The following is a 21586-nucleotide window of genomic DNA, read 5'->3' as shown; positions in this document are numbered from 1 at the left end:
TTGGTGGTCAAGCCTTTGAACAGGAGTGAGGCTAAGGGTGACCTTGTTATGATAGAGATGTTGCTGCTTTTCAAATGAAAATTTCTTTGTTATCATGCTAACTAGATACAGGTCTCTATCACGACAGGGTCACCCTTAGCCTCACTCCTGTTCAAAGGCTTGGCCACCAAGCCCACAACTGTAAAAGAGACTATTGCTGACAGACGATTTGTTTTCAAAATCCGTCAATAATATAATAGCCGGAACCGGATTCAGTTCTCTAGACACCTTAATTAAGCCTGAAAAACTTGATAATGACAAACGAAACGTTGATATCAAATCTTTAACTTTTTTTTCGCTAGCATAACCAAAAGCTAAATTTGCATTATTTTTTTTTTATGGAGGCGTTACACAGCCAAAAGTATTTGTAGAAGACTTTGCTAGTGTCATTAATTGCATAAACCGTAAATCAAACAATGCCCTGTTCTCGAGGTAGAAATTGTGCAGTATGGTGAGCATTTCTCCGACCTTCTATTTTCCACGCCTACTGATTTCCAGGGTTTGCTTTGCGAGCCGATGAAGCTCCGAAAATTTCGTGCATCTTGAAAATTTCCAATCCGTGCCAATCACGGTATTAATACTACTGATAGGGCGTAAATGAATCTTTTTCTATTTAAACACATCTTTGTATTTTCAAGTCTTCCTACTCAACTATCTTGGTTTCCGGAGACAAGCTGTAGCCGAGGAAGCTGAAGCTTGAAGTTATGGCACCAATTTTTTTGCGTGGTGAGTTAATCGAAAGTCGGAGGCGTTGAGTTATTAATGTTATGTGCTCACCTTTCCCAAGGATTTTCGGCTTTCTAAACCGGTTGGAAATACCGCTTCCCACATTTTTCTGTGCCGTATAATAAGCCAAAATATGGTAAAACGTTAATTATTGAAAAACGTTCACAATTTTCACCTAATTATGAGAGATTTGTGGTGGTAGGTTTACCAAGGGAATCTCCTATACAGAGAGCTCACAAGCGTACACAATTTTAGACTACTCCTCAATAAAGGGAGAATCGTTCGTGTCCACATTTCCTTACGTATGCGACGATATGTTAGGGAAAGGAACCTGACCTCACTAAGAGAAAATAATGGAACTTTATTTTTTTTTTTTTTGGCCCCACTTCAACGCGAACGGACTAGTGTGTATTAGGGAAAGCGGAGACGGGTTTTTTTAGCCGTTTCGTACAAGAATAAACGTTAACCTTTTTAGTTCAACCACAAAATGGGGTAATTTTCTATTGAAACTGTGATGCTACGTTGGTGAGGGGAGCAATACAAGACAGTTTGGTTTTATTAACTGCGTTGGTCATGTAAATTAGCCACCGTAAGGAGTTTCTAAGCTGACGTTTCAAGCGTTAGTCCTTCGTCAGAACCAATTAAGGAATTTTGATTTGTTAGTGGAGTATGATACAGAACGATGGAGCTATGCTTCGTCCAATCAGCTAATAAAGTTATTGAAAAAATAAATGTTTACCCATAAAGCCATGGGTAAACGCACAACGGAAACATTTCTTCTTGGTCTCGACTCCCCTACAGAACTTTCTTCCAAACATGCCGAGGCGAGAGAAACTAAGGGAGGCCAAACATAAAAGTTCTGAAAAAAACCCTTTCCTAGCTACAATTGTTCAAAAATCTTTAATGAAAATACTTCTATCACAGACATCCGTTTGTTTCTAAAAGGATTTCATAAAAACCTGAGGCGTACATTTTAGGCACCAATAAGACGACCGTGACCGTGTCCTTAGGAATTTATCATCATCTAGTTCGTACTTTTCGTCGTCTGATTTTGTCAACCACCTGTTTACAGATCGAATACGCCATTGCAATCTGAATGACCTAAGCCTCTTTTTCAAAGCGAGGCTTGGGTCTCAAACATTCGTACGAAAATGAGTTTTTTAGAAATGAGCCATTGGAGTCCACTCAGTCCCATTATCATTACATATTCACTCATTTGTCTTTCTTACCCTTTTTCGTCAAAATATGTTAATGTTTCCCAAAATATCACTAAGAACTCTTTCGTTATATTACTTCCTTAAAAGACTCTACTGACTAACATGTAACATTTTCTAACCCTAACCCTTACCCTAAGCAATAGTTCTTATCGGAGATTTACACGCCACTCCGACAATCCAGCGGTATTCCGATGACTGTAGGATCAAAACTATCAAGGCTATCAAGTCGAGCTACAGAGTGAATCGTAACGATATTTGCTTATAAATCTTTGGGGTTCAGAACGTTTTCATTTATATCTTCATCACGTAAAGCATTTTCTTGCTTTTCCAACCATGGTCAAACATTGTATAGCTTTTGGATCTACGAACAGGAGTTCAAAACATGAATGAAAGGAATTATCTTAGCATTCGCTACCTTTGTTAGACAAGAGCTTGCTTGCTGAATGGCTCGTCAAGATACGCAGAGGAAACTGTCCAGTTACCAGACACTCTTACATTTGTAGCCAGCATTTTGAACCAGCTTGCTTTATCAAGCCACTTGGTGGACAGAGAATTCGTCTGAAGCCGGGATCTGTGCCATCAAGGTTCACGTTTTCAGTTAAAAAGTCAGAGAGAAAGAAGCCTTGTTACCAAGGAAAGCAAACGGCAACTACTGTAAAAATTAAAAACAAACAAGACTGCGACGACTGCAGCAAAATTCGCTCTCGAAGTTTTTGACTCGACCCTCCAAAATAATGAAGCTAGTCCTGTTGTAGAGAGTGGGGAGACTGGAAATGCTTTTGTAAGCGGAGAATTTGTCGAAAATGAAAATGACAAGCTTGCACGAGAACTTAGGTCAAAGGAGGAGAAACTCTCAAACGCAATGAAGGAATGGCAAGAAAAAGAGTTAGAACTGACAAATAAAATCAAGGAGTTAGAGAAACAGCTGGAGTTGGAGAGAAATGTAAGGAAGGAGCTGGAAATGCTAAATTCTCAAAAAACATTTAGTATTGAAACTGTAAAGAGCAATGACGATCTGGTCAAATTTTACACTGGTTCAGATTTGAGAACTAACAGATGTTTTCTATGGTTCTTGATTTTCTGGGGGGAGAAACAGCCTCTCATTTGGACTACAGGAACTTGGAAAAATTGTCTCCAGACACATCCAAACACTACAAATACAAATCGAAGAACTGTATCTGTGGAGGATGAATTAATATTTTTTATGGTGTTATGTCGTTTAAGAGTTGGCATGCTTGATGAGGATCTAGCGTTAAGATTTCAAATATGTCAGAGGCTTTTGGTGTCTCCCGACCCAAGCCCTTGGAAGCTCTGGTTCCCACAAGTCTACTTAGAACTTAGAAAAAGGGCCCCAGTCCTTCCGGTAGGCTCGATTTCCATCGTTTCTCGGATACGGTCTTCGATCCTCCCGAGAAGGAGCTTCTGGGTAAGTACGCGGGGAAGTAAGCAGGAAGTACACAGGAAGTACGCAGAAAGTACGCAGAGAGGATTGGAAGTGGTTACAAAACAATGAAAAATGAAATACTATTTGAAGTTATCTTGAAAGAGAGAGCAGAACAACTTATGTTAACGAACGTTGGGATCCATTAATTTTCATTACTTTACCAATCTTTGTTTAGTGATCCAAGATCCAAGTCTTTTTCACGATTGTTTCATATCACTGACCCCATATACTTCGTTATCAGCCCATCACTATATTCGAAGTGGCGATCGCACCGAAACCGAAAGAGATAACGTTCCAATGAGGTGTGTAAAGGAGGACAAAGAAACCGGATTTTTTTTCAGCATCAGGCAAGAGGCACACAATAACGCACATAATTAATATATAATAATTCTTGAGATGAATAAGATTTCTTCGTCATTGCCTTTCTAATAACTGATATGACGAGATCGTTAAAAATTTCCATTTTCAAGTCGATGCGTTTATAATAATTAGAACATGGTCAAAAAGTAGGATATCCGGGACTGTTTGTACAACGCCCTAGACCGAAGCGCATGAATATCTATCTTATACGTGAAAGTTTCAAAGAAACAGTGTTTTTGCTCGTTTGGCCAAGAAAATCCTTTCTGAATATCAAAGGCTAATGAGTCTTGTGTGAAATTAACCCATTGTGACAACATAATGTCCCATAGATTTCTTGTTTATAATATTGAAGAAATTGAAGGGCTCACATTGATGGCTGGGGTTCTTAATACCATTGTTGATTGGAGAAATACTGTTCCAACAATAATAGGTCGAAATCTTTATTCACAGATCAACACAAAACAGGTTATTTCAGGCTGATATTGTAAGCAGGATTACAGAGATTTGCCTTTGCACAATGTTTTAGCTAATATACCACTAAAACTAGCTATTTGGTTTTTTTTTTTCTTGGAAATTTACCTTATTAAGAAAGCTACCTCGTCATTAGTTTTTGTAGGTTTTGTTGAAATAAAAAAGTAAATTAAAAAAACTGGCTTAGTCATTGTTAATTTCCAAGAGAAATCTTCCATATTCAGTCGAGTTAACGTTGTAGGCAAGGGAGGGGAGCCTTATTGTCGTTCACAGACAAATTGCAAGTAAATTGGCTTTCGCCTCTCCTTTTCTTCTCCGACAAGCTAAGGTTGATTCATCTCCACCATTTTGGAAGAAGTCAAAGTTTTTACTCTATTGAACATATTTCTTGAACTGGTATATAAACCGGGCTCACATCGGCAAAAGCACACAATCGTTTAGAAATTTTGCGTAAGCTAGGCAGTTCAAACTGATGCAAATTGAAACGGTGATCTCAAGCATGAAGACAAACATTATAGTCGATTGAATTTGTCAGAGGGTTGGTTTCCCTCCCAATTAACTCACCCGACTCAAATGTGTGTGTTCGGCCGCCGAAGACGCTGAAAACCTGTGATGTAAGGTGTAGACTTGAGGCTATAAGGGGCGCTTGGATATGCTCGGGAAATCGAGATTAGTGCATAATGAATCAACCTAACAGGCAAAATCAATCACAACCCCACAGAAATTTCGTTGCGCGTTCTACTTGCACTCGGAGTAAGAGAATTATAACAAGTCGGTATAAGTTGTTCATAGCACCGTAAACGATCAAGAGAATTGTTCCTCAAATTTTGTCAGCCAAGTCATGATTTAATCCTGATTCTACGCTCGGTACAGAAGCTAGCTGCAAGCTAACCAAACAGCTTGAGCAATTAAAGCGATCGAGAAATCATGTTACCAAATTAAAATAGCTCGCTGTCAACCTAACCCTCACAGTATTTCTTTATGTATATGCTTACCTATTTTGAAGAGGTTTTCGAGCTAGTTTCTCAAAGGAATGTCTCGAAGACCTTTCATGAGTTTACGAAAGTAATTAATTATTGTTTTTATCTTATTATCTAGAAACACGAACGTCTGACGTGCTTGAGTTTGAAGCTTACTACGTGCTTGTTTTAAATTAGCAGGTGGTTACTCAAGCGGAAAATAATGAAAAGTATGGAACTGGGGTATGTGGACGAGGGAGTGAGCAATGGAGAGAAGGGAGATAAGTTCAGATTGTAAAATGACGAACAAGTCGGACGAACTTCTTTCGTTATCATCAATTTAATCCGCTGCTTTCATTTGTAAAAAAAAACGCTGATGTCGACAAATATTGTTGAAGGAAATGTCCGTTTATAGTCGGCTTTCTGAGCGATGAGGCGTCAGATTGATACCTGGTTAATGTACATCTTAAAAATACTTGTTGCAACCTTCGATAATAGTCTTCCTGTAAATATTCAACGTTGTAGGCAACCTCAGAGGGAGAACATAGCGCATCAGGGCTTGAGGGACCCAGCCCTCATAATTGTTATGCCTCAACGCGAACACTTTACACGCCCCGGTGGGATCTTTATCATCAGGAACAAGGATGGTGAAGTTTCCTCCATTTGTTGCCCTTACGCATCCATCCTCGCCAACTGGTTTTGACTCGTCCCAAGCAGGTATGTCAAGGATCATCTTTGCCTCTTTCCCGTACCAGTCAACGTTTTGGTCGGGGGGATTGTACGCGACAAAACTGCGGTCCCACAGCGGAAATGGCGTAAGGACTTTTATATAAATGACGTGGCTTCCGTCGGAATAACTTTTTAAGACCTCTGGATCAGCAAAAGCTTCGTCCCACCTTTTGCGGATTTCTATGTTGGATGGACTCAATGCCTTTACGACTTTATCCACCGGAACCGGTAGCTCCCACATCATGAGAATTTTTATCTTTATTTCTTCCTCTGGGAAGACTTTCATCCAATAGGCTGCACCGGCACTTTTGTGTAGTTCTCTCCAACCACCTAAGAAATGACCCCAAAGCAAAGTCAACTATCTGTCAGGAAAAGTTAATGGGGGGAGGAGGGAGGGAGAAGGGGAAAGGGGGAGGGGGAGGGGAGGAGGAGGGGGAGGGGGAAGGGAGGTGAGTCAAGGATCTCTCACATGCAAGTGACAGGAATGATCGTCGGAATTTGTTCGACAGTGAATTGGGCTCAGGTATAGTGCCCATCGAGGTCGTCAGTAAATAAGTAAGTAAGTCAACTTTATTTAAGGAGGATGTACACATAACGGCTTACGCTGACAAACCTGTGACCCTCAAAACTAAGGATTAGTAAGTAATACGTGCAAATCTAGAATTAAAATTGGAACTAGATAACAAAGTAATTATTAAAAACACTCTTTTGTGAAATGGTGTTTAGCCACTTTGAACTGGCGAGCGCTACTTAGACCTGGCAATTCGCCACCTCCAGTTCAAAGTGACGACCACCATTTCAAAGTGTATCTTTATAAAGTGTATCTTTATAAACAATTTTTTCTGCGCTATTTAGCGCTCCCTTCGAAAGCTCCCTTCTTTCACGCACTAACCTTTATCAAGATCTTCTTTGTACCACTTTGCTTTTTTTAACTCTTCTTCTTGCGAGACGTTTCTAAATTTTGGTGACTGCATCTTGAACGTTTGAAGTGGAAAATACTGTAGCACCGAATTAAATACACGGTTAGTCAGAGGTCAGTTTTAGATCCGCCTTTGTTTCTGAATACGTGTGACCGTAAACCGCCAGATATCCGTGACAAGAATTTGGCGGTCACGTTCGCTGTTTGCGGTCAACATTTAAACCTCAGTCGACGCAGTTTTAGGTTCTTCTTCCTGTCCGAAAGTTCTCACGAATGTCCTGTAAAAATATCCCGTTTGGGACGCTAGGAAACCAAATATTTGGCTACACTTGGTGTTTTGGTTTAATTCAAGATGGTGGTGCACATGTTGAATTTTTCAGGCGAAAGGCGACATCGATCTAAAAGCTAATTAAACTCAAAACTTCTAACTGCTAAAACCTCAAACTGCTAACCGCATTTTGATGTTTGCGGTTAACATATCAGATGTGGATGTTTAAACAGCCCACGTATGACGTATGGTGCCTTCGAAAACGAAGCCAGGCGGAAAATGCAAAAAGTCACTTTTTCCGATGAAGATAGAAGAAGAGAATTTGAGTTAGATGGTGTGAGATACTTTTAAACTCCGTGAACTTACCTGAGACGCAAGCTTTATTTAGATTAAGACCTGGACTAAATTTATTCACAACCCGGATGTTGGCTGATATGTGATAAAAAGTATATTTTATGCACATGATTTTCCATCGTTTTTATTGCAAGCAATATATATCTTGTTTGGGAAGGAAATACTTGCTAAATATTTATATTATGTTATATTTCTCAGAATTTAGTCTGGAAAGCCTTTCTGCATAGTGTAATGTTCATGCAATCTGAAATGTGTGATTGATAATCTGTCACGTAATTAATTCTAAAGTGCCCGTGAAATCAAAATTTTTGTACTTTTTTTTTCGTGTTCAGCGTATCTCCTTCACCAATCTTGCCAAATTTCAATCTAGTTCGAGCACCAGAGGTATCTTTTGAGCTGTTAAATTCGCGATTTCGCGACCGCCATTACTTGAATGATGTTCCTGAAGTTGATCCCAAGGTTCAGAGGAAGTGATGTCAAAGGCTCAACTTGAAAATCTCACATGGAAAATGTCAAACATAACAGAGCTTTACTCTATTCTTTCGAAAACAAATACAAAAATAAAGGGGAATAGTCCTTTTTACAGTTGTGGGCTTGGTGGCTAAGCCTTTGAACTTTTCAAATGCAAATTACTTTGTTATCATGCTAACTAGATACAGGTCTCTATCCCAACAGGGTCACCCTTAGCCTCACTCCTGTTCAAAGGCTTGGCCACCAAGCCCACAACTGTAAAAGGGACTATTGATGTGTAACTCAAGGCTGTAGCAATCGTCCAAACCATGCTGGTGGTATTTCTCTGCATCGAAGCGGGAAAAACGGGTGCGATTTGTGCAAACTCGCCGGGCAAACTTCAATCCTGTAGGAACATTTGTGATCTGCTCCAAACACTTTTCGGAAGACTGTTTCGAGAGATCTGTGCAATTCGAAGGTTCTAGGCGAAGAATTCTTCCGGGTTCGGTGCCTACCGTTCAACTGAAAGGGACAAGAAAAACCGTTCTCAGTGCGATATCGACGAAACGAAAGTCTACGTGATTTGTCAACCGTTTACATGTGATCGCTGATCAATATCTGCCTTTAACAATTCTCTGGCAAAATACCTCACACAAAGGAAGGTATTCGGCGAACATTGTAAAAAAAAACGATGAAATAGCCGAATTAAGGGATGACACTTCTGACCTCGAAGCACTCACTTTTAAACAAATGTAAAGTCAGGCCAACTCTTGCGAGATTTTTTCACAGACGAATGCGTCTTCAATACAGTCACAGCCGGACAAAACAAAGAACCACTTCGGTTTCATATTAAACTTAATGCCACCAGTTCAGTCATTTATTGCCCTTCAGAACTACTTGGAAAATTGTCATAACACAACTTGCAGAGATTACTGCATCTAAGCCAAAACCTACAGTTGTAGAGTATTTTAAAGGATTGCTTTCGAGTATTTTTAGGTTTACCTTTTGTTTTGATGAGTCTCGCCTTTTTGCGTCTACGTGTTATTTTGGTAAATTTATAGTTTTGATCACTTATTTTTAGTGTGTGCTTGAACTTGGCTCAGTTCTTACCGTGCTAGACATTTTAATCGCCTGTTATGGTTGAGGATAATTAGTTTCATAGGTGGTCATGTTTGGGTTGGTGAAACTAACCTTGAGTTTTACCCACATTGAATATCCTGTTTTGGAAATTCCCACGGTCAGCTAACCCAAACATGTCTGTGATTTTTACATTAAATGCAAGGGCACTCCTTGCTGAAGTTGGAAGAGAAATAGCAGTGGTAGTAGAAGGTAGTAGCAACAATAGAAGAGTAGAGAATAAAGAAGAAAATTACAGAGTCTTAGTACCCCTTGTTAACTCGCCAAGCGAGTGATAAAAAACCCCTCAACACTACTTTGTAACGCAATGAGACCACGGCTCTAAAAAAAAAGTTGAAAAAAAAAACTCTGCTTTAAACTTCACAGAAGCAACTCAACAACAGTCATCATGAATGAGACAGAAAAAACAGAAGAGGCCAAATTGCAACTCGACAACAGAGTTCACTTCAAACCTCTCAAAGCACCGATGGTAAAAAAACACGTGGATATAGGGTTCATTGAGATTATCGAACAAATACATCGGGGCAAATACATTGATGGTATGACTTAGAAATAGCTTTCACAAACTCCCAATATCTGCCTTGATACACAGTCAGCCATTGCCGAAACAATTTTTATATATCATCGGATCATCTCTTTTTTTTTTGTTACGAGCCTTCTACCAATGTAATTCAACTGGAAAATAAAAAGAAACGTCGTCAGTACCCTCGACACAAATACAATCAAAATCGTGTAATTGCTTGTCGATAAATTGAGACAATAATTCACTAGTGTATTGAAAACGCTGGCGAAAACTTTGGGAAGTACAGGCTCATAAAAAAACTCGGCTTCAAGCATACCATATCTACCATTAGCCTTCTCTAAGACAGCGAATAGTTGTTAATTATCAGCTAACGATTTCCTAGGACAAATAAACTTTCAGGGGAAATAACCAAGAACTTGAAAAAATTTAAGCAAGAACTGAAAGTGCAGCAAATTAAACGAGAAACAGGGGAAATTCACGCATGTACGTGCCCGTGCACATTACAACGATTTTATGATAGCCTTTACAGAAAAGAACGAGGCAAATATAGTTACCGGAATTGAACAATATCCGGTTCTGTAATACGACGCCGGGAAAATAATTGGGGAACATTCACCATTAATAAATTAGTACCGGATTATCGGGGGGAAGGGTGTGACGGATTTTGGGGGTTGGTCACATTACTTTCAAGGGGAACTTTGGGGGTCTTTCGTCGTTAACAGAGTGCAAAGGGAAGACTTCAGAAAATTTACTGCCAATTAACCGTCAATAGTGGGCCTCATAAGAATATTACAGGGCTTGATTCATCTTCACAAAACCAAAATCCTCTGTTCTTACATAGTTGTGACCATGCTTGTCCAGGGAAATGCTGATAGGTTGTCATAGCTATCAGTTAGTAATTCTCAATAATTCTGAGAAATATAGAACTAAATTAACTGAAATAAATACAAACTTGAAAATGATACACGAAAGAGAATTGGTAATCGAATGATGAAGTAATCATAAAAAAACAAAAACAAACATAACAAAAGCAAAAACAAAACAAAACAAAACGTAAGGAAGCAAAACAAAAGTAAACTTCATTTAAAAACTAAACCAAACAAAAGATGCACACTTTCATTCTTTATTTCATCACTTTTATTAGCAATTCTTAAAAAAAGTTTTTAAACAAATTCAGGGAAAATTCTCTTTAAAAAATGTCGTTGAAGTGGTCTATGCCATGGAAAGAAAATGGAACAATTCAACAGAAACAGAGAGACAAAACTGAGTAGCAACGAAAGGGAGTGAAAAGGTTACAGGGTAGCATGAAAAGAAAAGGAGCAAAAAATCAACTTACGGAAAAAAATGAGGAAACTAGTGAAGTAAAAAAATAAAAAGTAAAGAATAAAACACAGTCGAAGCTCCCCTAAGCGGCACCATATTCAGTGGTCACCCTGTTTTAAGCGGTCGTTTATCAAAGTCCCGATATTTTTTCCCTCTCGATCAATGTAATTTTTACCTCCATTTAGGGTTAACCTCTATTGAGTGGACGTGGTCACCTCTGAGTGAGTCACGGTCCCAATCTCCTCCCAACGTTAACGGCTGTGTTGTTTTTCATCTATATTAAACGGTCACTTAAAGTGGAGCCACTCCAATAAAATAAATATAAATAATATTTAAATAAAAAATATTATTAAATATATCCAATAAAACTATGAATAACATTTCAAGGAAAAAAATAACATTTACTAATTGACTGAGCGGGAGGACGTACGGAGCGAGCGTAGCGAGGTCCGTGACTCATGACCGAGAGGCAAATACTTTCTCGTCCAACCCAACCAAACTTAGTTGATAAGCATTTTATCATACGACCACGAAGTATCGAGAATTTCAACGAAAATAGGACGTGATAGACGGGCACGCACAAAAAAAGATTCTGAAATTAAAACTTTTCATTTATTTTTTCAAGTCAGAACAATAAACTTCGAGTTCCTTGAAGAGCGCAACTTTTTTCTTCTTATCGGCAGTCTGTTTTCCTTTAAGATTTTGCATCAAAACGACGAGAGGGTAGCGCTGGCTCACGTAAACTCGTCCGGCCCTACACACGTCAGCTTTCGGTATGGTTTTCTATGGAATTGCGCGATCGGGGCCGAGCGGGTCATATGATAATCTATGTTGACTTTCTGCCCCGAAACCTCTAAATCTCAGCAGTATTTTGAGCGAGCTTTTGTACATCAAGTTGTCAATTATGATATAAAATGGCAATATTTATCGTCTTTTGTATTACTTGTACTCAATAGAACCTCTATTTAAGAGGTCAACCTGTATGTGTATTGATTTAAGCGGTCACCCCCACCATTTTCTGATAAAGGTAACGTTGGGTGTGATCGGGAAAATTCTATTTACCATACATAATACACTTTTACTGCTACAGAAGACCGCTGACTGCAACTAGCCATGAATTTTAAAAATGGTCGCTGTCCATCGCTGTTTGGTTGCTTTACACGGTACACTGCAGAACAAACCATAACAGACCTTCAGACCGATCTTCAAGCTTAGATGAGTATGAGGTAACCATGATGAAGTACTACACGATGCGTTTCTACATCCAACCCGCCGCAGCTCTGTGAAATGACCTCCAATCTGTAACATGCACAGTTTCAAAATTCTAGGTAGTTTTGGAGTGTAGACACTCGATTCCCTGTTCAAATTTGTGTACAGGTCGGTAGAACACCAGATATTAATTTTTTCAACACATTACTTACGTTGTAGTAAAAATGAAGTTTACTAGAGGGAATGTTATAAGGATTTTTTTGAATTTGTGTATAGGCCTCAATTGTGTTTCTAGAGCTTGTAGGTATAAGTCACCATTTCCACTAAACTCATTCTTATCCGGCTGTAAGTGTTAGAAAAACCTACCACATTGTTTACTGATGCCAATGATGGATCCTCCGACTTTCCATTTTTTAACTCAAACCTCCATATGGAGGTCCAAATTCTAACACCCATTTTTTTTTTAGTGGACAACGCATTTGAAGGTTGCAACTGGAGGGCTCAAGATTTGGTTGGTCTCTCGAAAAAATATTCCAGTGGGGCCTGTGCCAAATGTTACTATCTTTGGGAAATAGAATCCTCCATTTTGCAGTAACTGAGGCAGCTCTATCTTAATCTTTGTGAACATTTTCATCTTTCCTCCCAATTTCTGCCAATTTTTCCCCTCAGAGGCCCTTTTCTTCAACTATTAAACAGTTTCCCATTCCTAATAAAATTGTTCTGTTTTTGATGTAAAGGGATAAACAGAGAGATCTAGGTTTTTGTGATATGAAGCAAGCCACTGAGACACAAAATGTTAAAATACGCCAACAAAAATGTATATTATATTTATGTTAAGAATGCCTTTTTATGTAGCCTCAAAATTTTAAAAAAAGTCAGCGATATTTCCAAAAATGTATTATTTTGTGAGAGTGACAATTCTCACAAAATTTCACCAAAGCTCTTGACAAAATCACATCAATGAATTTGACCAAAACTTGCCAGAATCGTCAAATCCATGAACCTTTACTTGGTTTTAGGAAATTTTATCAAATCTGCTTGCATTTCTGGACACAAGTGACAAGTCACCAACTGGAAATTTGAGATAACAAGGAGGAATACTTTGTTATGTTAGAAGTAAGCAGCCAGGATGCTAAGGAAGAGGAAAAATGGGGACAACTAAAGTCACATTTTTTTTTAGGACATTTGTATGGATATCCTTCAGACTGTTCTCCACACATTTCTTAGGGTGTTAGATGGGAGAATTTGTTCAACAATTAAGGGCTTCTTTAGTTGTTGATCATTTTTCTTTATTCTCATGACCTAAATGTGTGACTCAGGGGTGATATTGTAAGGAGAAATTAGAAGCTAGTCAGTCTTAGGGATCCTAAAGTGAAGGTTAGAAGAACAAATTGAGTGGTCAACTCTTTCGCTCTCAAGACCTCATTAGTGATTCTCATTACTGTCTGCCACACAGTTCTTATAATGTTGGTTTGGAGAATTTGGTATTAGATCAACCTGAAATCCCCTCATTGATATTTTTCTTTATTCTCATCACTTGTCTGCTTGGTATTATATTGATATTGTAAGGAGAAATTCTGTCATGGTCACTTGTGGGAGTTAAAATGGGTCAACTCTGTCAAAGAGCCTTACTGAGTCATCTAAGTACCGTGGAACTTGTACTAAGCAGATCCCATCAGTAGCAGACATTATGCAGCCCCCAAGAATTTCCTCGATTATTTACATTGACAGTCAAAACTGTATTTAGTGGTCACTTCTGTCTTGTCAAACACTGACAAGAGTCCTTCAGGAGGGCACAAGTTTCACTGTACAAGCACAGCATATCACTAATATGGGAAATTTCAAAGAAAATCATGTGTATACATCTACCACATACTGCGTAATGAGTCAAAATTTGTCCAAAAAAAAAAGCTTTCATTTGAAGCAGTGACCAGTTAAGAAATTCTCTTTTCTGACAAACAGATAGGTAATGATAATTATGAAGATAAACAACTTTTAGTCTTTTCTTTGATCTAACAAAAATAAGGGAACCAAAGATAAAAACAGAAACAAAATGAAATGAAACAAAAAATGAAACGAAAGGGAGAAGGAATAGTCATCAGTTTCTAATATTAGCTCTGATTTTTTAATAAAGAATGAATTTATTTCTTTTCTTTTTCATAAAAAAATCATTCTTTGGACTCGAGTGTGTGAGAAGCAGGTGCCCTATGCTTCTGAATTTAATTTGTAACATTATTTTGTGGCTGATTTTGATATTAGCTGTTTTTCGCCATGATTCTGTTACAGAAAACAGTCTGATGTTATTAGTTGAATGCAGCTCCAAAGCTTTTAAACTTTTGATGAATGCTCTCTTTCTTTGTAGAAATGAAACCATCGAAGGAGCAATTCTCGAAGAGTGGAAGGGAAACCGAGCATGACAGAAACACTGACGTCATCATTAGATCATTTCAATCACGTGACAGTGCTATGGTTCGCAAGATCTTTACACAAAGCATGGGGGAAATGCGAGGACCCTTTGTTCGTGACGTCATGTACCAAGCTCTCCTTTATGGATTATGTTTGTTGTTTCCCGCAGTCCTTTTAAATTTCATATGGTCCGCTTGGTCTTTACCAATTTATCTCTTAGTTTTATTCGTTTTATTGGTTGCCTTGTTCGCAGGACTGCATATTGGGTTCTCAAGGTACATTCGAAGCTGCTTACAAAACGATCTAGACAATGTAAATAGTGTTTATTTAGGCCAGAAAGGGTCCCATATGTGGGTGGCTGAACTCAACGGTAAAATTATTGGCATGGTTGCTCTTGTTCCTGGAAGAGACCACGAAGATAGTTTCGGGAAGCATCGGGACGCCGTCGGTAGACTTCGGAGAATGGCTGTTTTGCCCGAGTTTCGTCGACTTGGTGTGGCTAAGAAATTATTGAATGTACTTTTGAGTTACGCAGAGGAGATAGGATATAAACAAATTGTTCTTTTGACAACTAGCGCTCAGGAGGCGGCACTTAAATTTTACCCAAAGCATGGATTTTACTTGGTGTCAGAAAGGCTAGCTAACGTAGCCCTTAGAGGATTTTATCACTATGATTACTGTTACGATCTTGAAAGTCGAAGTAAAAACCATGCGAAGGTGCAGTAACTCCTTTGACTCTCATTTTTAAACTCTGTTGAACGAAGAAGAGGCATGGCTACCTTCCCATCTGTTTCCCGTGAAATTTTTAGAATTATATTGCGCGTACAAGTCTAAGTTCGAATAACTCTCCACCCTCCCCATCGTCGCAATTTCCTGGCCCCCCTCTCTACTGCTTACACCAACGATCGATGTTGAGTTTCTAAAGCGGTGGAAAGACATCGATGTCCGATCACTCGGCAGTGTTATTACAGTTTTTGAATCTAAATCTATTTTTAGTTTGCCTACCTGTTACTTGTAAAGCTTTAAATACTACTGACTGGTCATGATGATCTTACGGGATATTACGGGAATTTAGAAAAGATATGGCATCGTAATATCTTAAGTTACAGATCCCCTCAGTACAAAAATAACATCTTCGTGGCTTGCACAATATAGGTAGGTCAAAATATTAATTTCATTTGAATGTTATTTTTACGCTGCATGGTACAATCGACTCTCGCCTTGCGGACACCTCACTATTACGGACACCCCTCCATTGCAGACAAGAGCCAGTCCCCCGGCGAAACTCATAAAGGCACGGCTGTTTTGGGGTGGAAATTTAATTCGCGCATGCGGTCTACAAACATCGAGTTAATCATTACTTCTCTGTTTAATACCAAATTATGCTCTTTAGCGTCCATGACACCCCCTCGGGCTAAGATCTAGTTTAGCCAATGAAATATTGCTATATTTGTAATGTATGCGAATGACTGAAACAAACTCCCGTCATTACGGATTCTCGCTATTTGGGAAATGTTCCCCCTCTCCTCACCCCCAGTGTGGCATTCCACTGGCGTTTTTATTCAATTTTTTTGTTTTTTGTTTTGACTTTTTTTTCCACACTATGGAGGACACTTTACTGTTTCGCCCAAAATCTTGATAAAGAAAGTAAAATTACATTGAAGGAAAACAAAGAACCATTCTTGCCATTCTTAAATTGGGTACAAACATGACAATTTCATGCTTGCGGTCGGACCTTTTAAGATCATGAGGTTACGTTAGAAACTATATGTACTTACACATCATTTCATACGTTTTGAGACAAAACATTTTTTTTCTCTTGTACCCCGCTACAACGGATCGTCTCTCGCTATCATGAACATCAAATTCCCCCCGCCCAACCCCCCTTGAGTGTGTCCGGTAATAAAGTTTGTTTTTGTCTACTAGTAGATAACTGTCAGATCCCGCTTACAATGCTTACTTCATGTTTATACTTAGAAGAGTTATCTTTTCACCATATATGTAGGGTAGCTAAATTTTCAAAACGGCGTTTTGTTTTTGTTTTTGCGGCGTTGTAACTGAATACTGGTACTTTTAAAAATCTTTTTTTTACTTATTACGTATAAGCTGTTGAAATGCCGAAGTCCAGAAATGTCAACTTTAAAATACAATGGTTTTAACATCTTTAAAAGGCATTAACAGAAATTAAAGCAGTAAATTAAGTAGATACTCACTGAAGATAAATATCAGCTTGGGCTCAGTGCCATCTTTAAAAACAAAATACTGGCAGTTTCCATCTTTGTTTATGCAACGTGAGTTGGTGAGTTGTCGGTTTCAAAACTCTACCTCCAAACAGCTTTCAACAAGAAGATTACGCGCATTCCAAGAGACATAATATTTGTATTTATGCTGCATATTTTGGCTGAAATGTTATCCTGTATGACACGTTATCAATTACACAAAGGCCACTTACGCCAAAGAAACTTTGACAAGATTAGGTACGACGTTTGTTAAGGAGGAATTTTTTAGCCTTTTAGATGCCGAAATCTCTTGTTTAACAGGCGAGGTGCGATGCACAGAAAATATTACAACACTTCTCTCTGCTATGGGTTTATTTTCAACTTGTTGGTGGCGCTCTGCACGATAGCGTTTATGTGTTACTTTTTGTACCGCTTTGATACGAGACTGCTTTCACTCGAGAGACGCTTGTGGGACACACAACATGATAAGAGTGTCAGTGGCGCAGTTAGTCGGGAGAACCTGGCACTATTCAAGAAAGGAAACCGCAACAAGAGGAGACATTTTAATAGAAAAAATCTGGTGTACAGAACGTTTCAACACGGGATTCTGTCGGAGCATGATTTAGAAAAACGCAAGGGTGAATGATCGTTCGCCGACTTCATTACCAAAATACAGGCCATGTATTGCTACGTGCTGTTTGAACAGTTCAGCTTGGTACTTCACCGATCAATCACAGTCATATTTGTTTGGATTTCACCAGTTACTGAGTTATATTGCTATGAAAGTACGTTCAACTTTTGCGTTACTGTTGGAAAAAAGTGAGTGTAAACTACACTAGAACAACAAGATTTCGTTGCACGCGGTATTGTTCTACACTTTGTAAATAACCACTTAAGGATTATGAGATTTAATTTAACACTTCGTGATGTTGACATTTATTGTAAATTGCCATCTATTTAGATGTGTTGGAAATATTGTGTCATTTTATACACCTCGCGATTTTCCTAAAAACTGCAAAGCATAGTCTCATTGTTAATGGAAGCGTGCGTGACAACGATCTCAAATCTCCTATGATTCCAGCGCGCGCGGCTTGGCATAGATCGTTAACACGCGTGAAGCCCACGCTCCGCACTCCCTGAACTCCCGGTCCTCCCAGGCCCTCTCCAAACTAACTCCCACTTCCCAAATATTTCGATTCTGTAAATATATTTTTTATGTTTAAACAAATTGCAACTTTTAAACGAGGGTCCACTGACTTGGCGGTAAAACGGACTAAAAATTTAGCCGTTGGCGTAAAACTGACAAATTTTAACAAAACAAAACAAAACAAACTAACTGTAAAAAAATTTTTCTGATGACCAAACAAGAAGAGATTAACTGTTCGCCGTTAATTTGCCAAAATTTGAACTATAAGCCATCAAAGCCATCACCCCATTAAGACCCTTTTATTTGCAGTATCGACAGTACGAGCTAAATATGTTGGGGTTGCAAACTGACAAATTTTAACAAAACAAACAAGTATAAAAATTTTTTCCGGTGACCAAAATAAAGAGATAAACTGTTCGCTGTTAATTGGCCAAAATTTTTAACCATAAGCCATCAAAGCCATCATCCCATTAAGACCCTTTTACTTGCAGTATCGACAGTACGAGCTAAATAATGTTGGGGATGGTCTAAGACAACAATTCCTACATTGTTTATGGGATTATAAGCTTTGGAATGATGAGAAACCTGTGTGATCTTATGAAAAGATCTGGAAACTTAAGCTATTCGATGAATGGCTTAGAACACTGATTGATGTCTCAGGTGTGCTAAACGTTCATTGCGGGCTAGGTGACACTTTGAAATAGCCCGCTTGCAGTACTGGCGTCTCTGATTAGGGCGAGTTAAGGAGAAGCGCAGGATCGTTTATTATTCAACCTGCCATGTTAAATTCGGAGTTAGAGTCCACGGGAGTGTGGCGGGAAGGGGTACACCTGTTTTTAGGAGTTGTTCAACCTCATGAGGTGGCCCGCACTGTAAAAGCCAAAATAAATTGTTGATAGAATCTCAGTGGCAACATGCTTCCAAGCTTTCATTGCTTATTCATGTCATCATGTGACATTCTTCTGTCAGAAGAGTGTCGGGAAAAACACCTCGCAATGATCATACGTGACAACATCCGCCGCGCCTCGACTAACGCTGAAAAAGCTCCATACAATTCCTTATGATAAAATTATAAGGAATTTTATGGAGCTCTCTGGGATACTTTCAGTGCAAGCCCCTTGTGTCTTCTCATGAAGGATACGGTAGACCCTCGACAGCCAATTCTATTGAAATTTTTTCTATGCCAAACTAAGCATTATTACCTTAAGAGAAAAATGTAACCGTTTGTCTCACGACGTGGTCACTAGGGATGAGGATCGCGATCTGCTAGTCTTCTCCGGGTGATGAGTTCGATTGAATACATGCACCTCACCTCAATGCTGTTTTACTCAGCTATGATTGGATGGAAATCTACGGCTGTGATTGGTGCATCTTTTGGATCAGGCTCCTTATGTCGTCCGCTGCCGTGCGGCTCTCCTTCTGCTACGGTTTTTGATTGTCGGAATCCTGGGATTCCAATTCCGCTCTCCCTGTTGATCTTGTTGGGGAAAAGTCTATGAAAACTACCTCTTCCACCCTGCGTGTATAGAAATGGAGATTACAATTATTAAATTTAACTTCGTTCCAGAGCGGGCGGCGACCGGTGTCAGCAGTCACTAAGTTTTACCGTAGCGTGCTTGAGTCGTTTTTAGGTTTAAAAAAAAGGAAAAAGAGTCGAAATCAAAATTGCCGCTCGGCAGAATTTAACTAAAGGTCTGTCACGGGTAACTGTTAGATAGTTAGCCGCAAAATATGTTTTTCCTGAGAGTCTCCTGAGACTCTGCTAGACGCTTCTGTGTTTCTATTGGCGGTCGGCAGTTCGAGTTTTACAGAGTGTTGACATAACATGACATGTGGTCACCCAAGGGACGTCAATTGTTATGAAAACTTTGGGCCGTATTGACCACTTTCATAAATGGCTGCCGGATCGATATTCTTTTGCTTAAATTTAAATTAGCCTTTCCGGCCTCGTTCTCCAGTTTAAAATTCAAAAGAATGCATTATCTCAAGCGAGGCTAGTGAGGCTAATTTGAATTTAAACAAAAGAATATCAATCCGGCAGCCATTTATGAAAGTGGTGTATTCGGTTCACGGTTAGATCAAACTAAAACGAAAGAATTTTTTCCGAATAGTGCATTTCATAACCTTTTCAGATATGTATAGTTTATGGTGGTTATGCTTCAAATAGAGCGTTAAAATTTTTTAGGTTTTTTCGGCTAATGGCACCCGCAAAGGTTTACCGTATCCTTAGGTTGCCGGGCCACAACCTTTTTTCAATTTCCGTCTGATGCTACTCTACGTCACCTGTTACTTACTCATGATCAGACAAGCTTCGAGAAAAATACCTAGATTACAGTATATCATTATCCAACTATGCTTCGTAGAGTGCAATTAACGCGCTAAACGAGTACAAATATCGTGCGATATTTGTACTCGTTTTCTCTCGCACTGAAATAACAATTTGGCGTGGTGGATGGTAAATCTCCTATTAGACCTTTTGTTGTGTCAGAGTATCGCTGAGTATTTTTAGTCTTTGTTTGTTTTTTTGGCTCGCCCTTCGGACTCGTCAAAATACGGCACAACTTATTTATAAAAATACTCAGCGGTACTACACTACAAAACGTCTCATAAGATATATCTACCCACTCAGTTCCAGTAATCTAGAACTTACCGAGTCCAGTCCATTCTGGAATTATTTTTTCGCTGAGTTCTTTGGGACAGCAGTACTGCTAAGTAAATTGTAAGGATGGGCTGGTACAGTTTTTCCAAATCAATACAATGCCGAGTACGATACTGACCTTTTTCTTCGATCTCGCTAACGATACCGATACCGTATTGTGACGTCATTGAATTAAATGGTAAGTCATGTGATTTGATCTACAGAATTAAGTCTTGCAGTGTTCAATGCTCTATAGATGAGTTAATTGGACAGTTAAAAATTTAAAAATTGGATTAAGGACGTACTTAAGTAGAAACTCATGCTCGTCAAAGAGGTCACTCTTTCAGCGCTCACATGCACAGGCCAGGACTGGTACTGTTGTGGTGGTCTTGAGCCCAGAGCCTTTTCGGCGGTAGTTACTAAAAGTTGGAATCACCTGAAACCACCTGAAACTACCTGAAACCACCTGAAACCATCTGAAACCATCTGAAACCACCAATGAAACCACCTGAAACCATCTGAAATTACCTGGAAATGACATGAAAGCACGCAGACATGAACGCAGACCGCAGACCGCAAACCGCACACCTCGAATACCCACGCCTCGAAAAAGGTCTGCACAGTGTGTAATTACCAGATTTATCTCTCTTCCCTTTGTTATCAAACGAGATCACGGAATGCGTAAGCGAAACTGCTATGTAAACATTGGAGTTGAATTCTTATTGAAGATATCGCAGCTACGACCCTCCACTGTCGAGCCGTACCAGTCTTGCAGAGGTTATGTGTGTGCCTTTTGAGTCAGTCGACGTGTGCGCAATCAGTTTTCCTTTGTGTATACAGTGTGTAACTACCAGATTTATCTATCATTCCTTTGTCATTGATGTTATCAGACGAGATCTCGGAATATCTGTTTTAACGTTAAAGTACTTCTACTATATCAAATCATTTTTGGTACAATCGTACAAAGCAACTCAGGTGTCTCGTTAACACAGACCTCAAAAACGCAGACCGCAGACCGCACAGCTCGAAAAACGTGTACACAGTGTGT

The 21586-nt window shown here is 39.1% G+C and overlaps 2 protein-coding genes across 5 annotated transcripts; one reads left to right on the top strand and one right to left on the bottom strand.

Moving 5' to 3' along the window:
• Positions 1 to 5533: 5533 nt before the first annotated feature.
• Positions 5534 to 7010, bottom strand: LOC111333734 (uncharacterized). The gene is made up of 2 exons (XM_022939364.2): positions 6838 to 7010; positions 5534 to 6275 (listed from the first exon to the last, which is right to left on the bottom strand). Exons 1-2 carry the CDS (start codon positions 6917 to 6919, stop codon positions 5683 to 5685), a joined length of 675 nt encoding a protein of 224 aa, XP_022795099.2. The 5' UTR covers positions 6920 to 7010; the 3' UTR covers positions 5534 to 5682.
• Positions 7011 to 11989: 4979 nt separating this feature from the next.
• Positions 11990 to 15269, top strand: LOC111333733 (N-acetyltransferase family 8 member 2). Of its 4 annotated transcripts, XM_088750129.1 has the most exons (3): positions 12000 to 12145; positions 12596 to 12639; positions 14491 to 15269. In XM_088750129.1, exon 3 carries the CDS (start codon positions 14493 to 14495, stop codon positions 15258 to 15260), a length of 768 nt encoding a protein of 255 aa, XP_088606255.1. In that variant the 5' UTR covers positions 12000 to 12145; positions 12596 to 12639; positions 14491 to 14492; the 3' UTR covers positions 15261 to 15269. The 4 variants fall into 4 exon arrangements, with proteins under 4 accessions (XP_022795097.2, XP_088606255.1, XP_022795096.2 ...); XM_022939362.2 differs by lacking the exon at positions 12596 to 12639 and having other exon boundaries at positions 11990 to 12145; XM_022939361.2 differs by lacking the exon at positions 12596 to 12639 and having other exon boundaries at positions 12000 to 12247.
• The last annotated feature ends 6317 nt before the right edge of the window (positions 15270 to 21586 follow it).

Source organism: Stylophora pistillata, chromosome 2 (assembly GCF_964205215.1).
Source record: "Stylophora pistillata chromosome 2, jaStyPist1.2, whole genome shotgun sequence".
In the NCBI taxonomy this organism is placed as follows: Eukaryota; Metazoa; Cnidaria; class Anthozoa; order Scleractinia; family Pocilloporidae; genus Stylophora; species Stylophora pistillata.
This window is presented reverse-complemented; position numbering and strand designations above follow the sequence as displayed.